The sequence below is a fragment of the Lycium ferocissimum genome, chromosome 7 (assembly GCF_029784015.1).
Source record: "Lycium ferocissimum isolate CSIRO_LF1 chromosome 7, AGI_CSIRO_Lferr_CH_V1, whole genome shotgun sequence".
Classification (NCBI taxonomy): domain Eukaryota; kingdom Viridiplantae; phylum Streptophyta; class Magnoliopsida; order Solanales; family Solanaceae; genus Lycium; species Lycium ferocissimum.
Genome location: NC_081348.1, coordinates 48855351 through 48858417, shown reverse-complemented (window position 1 = coordinate 48858417; position 3067 = coordinate 48855351). Strand labels below are relative to the sequence as shown.

The 3067-nt window shown below is 33.5% G+C and overlaps 1 protein-coding gene across 1 annotated transcript; it reads right to left on the bottom strand.

Annotated features, from left to right (window-relative positions):
* Positions 1-612: 612 nt before the first annotated feature.
* Positions 613-1864, bottom strand: LOC132065503 (probable CCR4-associated factor 1 homolog 11). Its single transcript, XM_059458926.1, has 2 exons — positions 1666-1864; positions 613-1609 (listed from the first exon to the last, which is right to left on the bottom strand). Exon 2 carries the CDS (start codon positions 1513-1515, stop codon positions 667-669), a length of 849 nt encoding a protein of 282 aa, XP_059314909.1. The 5' UTR covers positions 1516-1609; positions 1666-1864; the 3' UTR covers positions 613-666.
* Positions 1865-3067: the final 1203 nt, after the last annotated feature.

Genomic DNA, 3067 nt, shown 5'->3' with positions numbered 1-3067 from the left:
AAAATTATCGTCCAACCCCCGACAAAATTTCAGCTTCAACTAATTATAAAGGACGACCTTTCAAGAGTCAATGTTTCAATCCATCAAGCACTCTAAAATTTAGCTACAAGAGTCAATGTTTCAATCCATCAAGCACTCTAAAATTTAGCTAAAAAATTTCAACCCTATTATATGGTAAACTTTGAATTCATATTGCCAATTAGACAAATTAAATTATTCAAAGAATAAGCGAACTGTGTACTTATACCAAATTACTATATTCATGACATGTGTATATCAACTTCTATTACTTACAAACAACAACATATCCTTATACCAAATTACTATATTCATACCAAATTACTATATTCATGACTTGTGTATATCAACTTCTATTACTTACAAACAACAACATATCCGATGTAATACCGCAAAGTGGGATCTGGGAGGGTACCTTACCCCTTCCTTAGAAAGTACATAGAGAGATCAACTTTATTACTTAATCAATTTCTTAACCACGGTAAGTTGTATTGATTTAATATAAGCATCGATGCGGCCATGCAAGTAGGTATTTACTGTTGTTAATCTTTAAAATTAGCTAAATTAGAGACCACAATTTAGCACCAAAAAAAATTAACCAAACAAATTTTTATTTACTAACAATAAAAAATTAGGACTGATTCCTAATTAATACACTTCTAATCCAAACAAAACACCGGCATATTTTTCCGGTCCATCTTTTACAAAGTACACATCCCTCATTTTCTGAAATGCATGCCACGTCAGCAAGCTATCTGAACCGGCCTGATGACACTTCCCAACCGCCCGGTTCACCTCAAGTGCTTCCGCAACCCGGTCTAAACCACCATAAAGTCTCTCACAAAACCTCATCAAGTGTTTCACATCATAAACATTGTTTCCAAAAAACACCCTGAGAATCTCCAAAAAGTCAATTAAGTCCTCAGGAAGTTCTCGGCGCGTGAGAATCTTTACAAGGTACGCGAAATCATACGCGCTATGGAAAGTCACCCAACTTACATTTTCGTTACAAATTAATCCAGACGACATCATTAACTCAGCAAAATAAACAGAATCAACCCCAAATTCTTTGTTTTTCTCGAAATTAATACCGTGACGTCTAAGCAACTCAATCGAATCAGGCGCGTGTCTGTCACGCGCCACATCAAAATCTGAAAAATTAATCTGCCATATGTACTTATGATCAGTACCTAAATCAGGTAAATTACCATTAGAATCTGACAACGTTAGTCCAACTTGAATTATGTTTAAAACATCAACGTTTGACTTCAACAACTTGTAAGATTCTGATGGTAACTGTGCCACGTGTCGCTTATTTCTTCGAAAGGGACCCACTTCAGGCTTGAAAATTACACCTGGAAATTCAGTATCCATTGAAATAAAAGGGTATTGATCAATTATAGAACGTATAAGTTCAAATTCTGATTCAAGATTGTCTGACCAAACTTCTCGGATCTTAATCGGGTTCGGATCCGAATCAATATTTTCAACAGCCATGAGTTGAAATTTTTCAAGATTTTTAGATGGGTCGTTGTAAAAACTTGTATAAATAATGGGTTTGTTGTAAAATTCAGATCTGAAGAAAAAAAAACTTTGATTTGGCTATGAGAATATGGTGAAAAGAACTGGTTTTTATAAAAAAAAAACCAGTTTTAATACAAGATTTTCAGATGGGTTGTTGTAAAAACTTGCATAAATAATGGGTTTGTAGTGAAATTCAGATCTGAAGAAAAAAAAAAAGCTTTGATTTGGCTATGGTTGTGGTGAAGAGAAGTGGTTTTTATATGGAAAAAAGAGAGAGAAGAATAGAGAAGAGAATAAAGAATTTTTAGAGTGTTGCTGGGAAAGAGAGGAGACAACGGGGGAATAAATAAATAAATAAAAGTTTAGAAAAAGATTACCAAGTGGGAAAGGGAGGGTTTAGTTCAGTGTTTTTCCAAAAAAAAAAAAAAAAAAAAAAATGCGGTTCAGACAAGGATGGAGAAAGGAAAAGGTTCTTTTTTTGGTCTAAGTTCCACGCGTCTGGACTGTTTATCAAATCATGTTGTAATATTACTTTTTGATTTCTCATTCGATATTTAATTCGCGTTGTGTAAAATTCATTAAAGAACTTTTTAGAGATTTCTAGAAGTTTTTCTAATTTTTTTTTTTTTGATGACGGTTTATAGATATCTTTTAAACAAATTGAATTTTTATAAGAAGAAGTTCAACCGTAGTTTAAATTTTAAAAGTTATGATAAATATTACACCACGGTCTAATATTTTATCTGTAATTTATAATATTGACAAAGTTATATGAGCAATATTGAACCCGAGTCAAACATAAAGTTGCCCATAGAGTAAACTTTACATTTTGTAGAATTTCCAAAATAGAAATAAAATCTAAATGAGGATCTAAAAAGAGGATATTTGTGTTAATCAGCTTAAAAACTCAAATTTTTTTAATTTTTCGGAATCAAACCTGAAACCTTAATTAAGAATGAAGAAATTTGATCGATTAAATTATAAACATCACATTCATGAAGTGCGGCCTTTTTTCAAATTCTTGTTAACGTAAGATGTTTTAAGCACCGACTGCTCTTTACCTGTAGTAAACCTAAGGAGTAGGTTTGGCATTAGACAATCATTGGTAGTTACCACAGTGCAAAAGGGAATTGGTCTACAAAAGGCGGCTTTATTGGTGAGTTACGTTACAATACAAGTCTTCTTTTGGTGTTGCATAGGTTGCGTGTGATTTTTGTGTTGTCCAGACTCTGTGTGAGCTGATTCTATTGGACGTATTGTGCGGTGCGGTGCAAAGTTGACATCACTGTATACAAGTTGTGTACTTTTGCCCTTTTTTCAATTTTAGGTTGTAAGAGTACTGTATATTTTTACACACGTCTAGTCAATGACCATTGACACCATTTTACATGCATGCATTAATAGACGAACACCAACATAATGTCAGTGCGGTGGTAAGTACTTCTATTTTTAACCAAAAGTTTTGGGTTTCAGTTTGGACGTTATTGCCTCTAGTAGAGACATGGGGGGAACCAGCCCTTCAGAT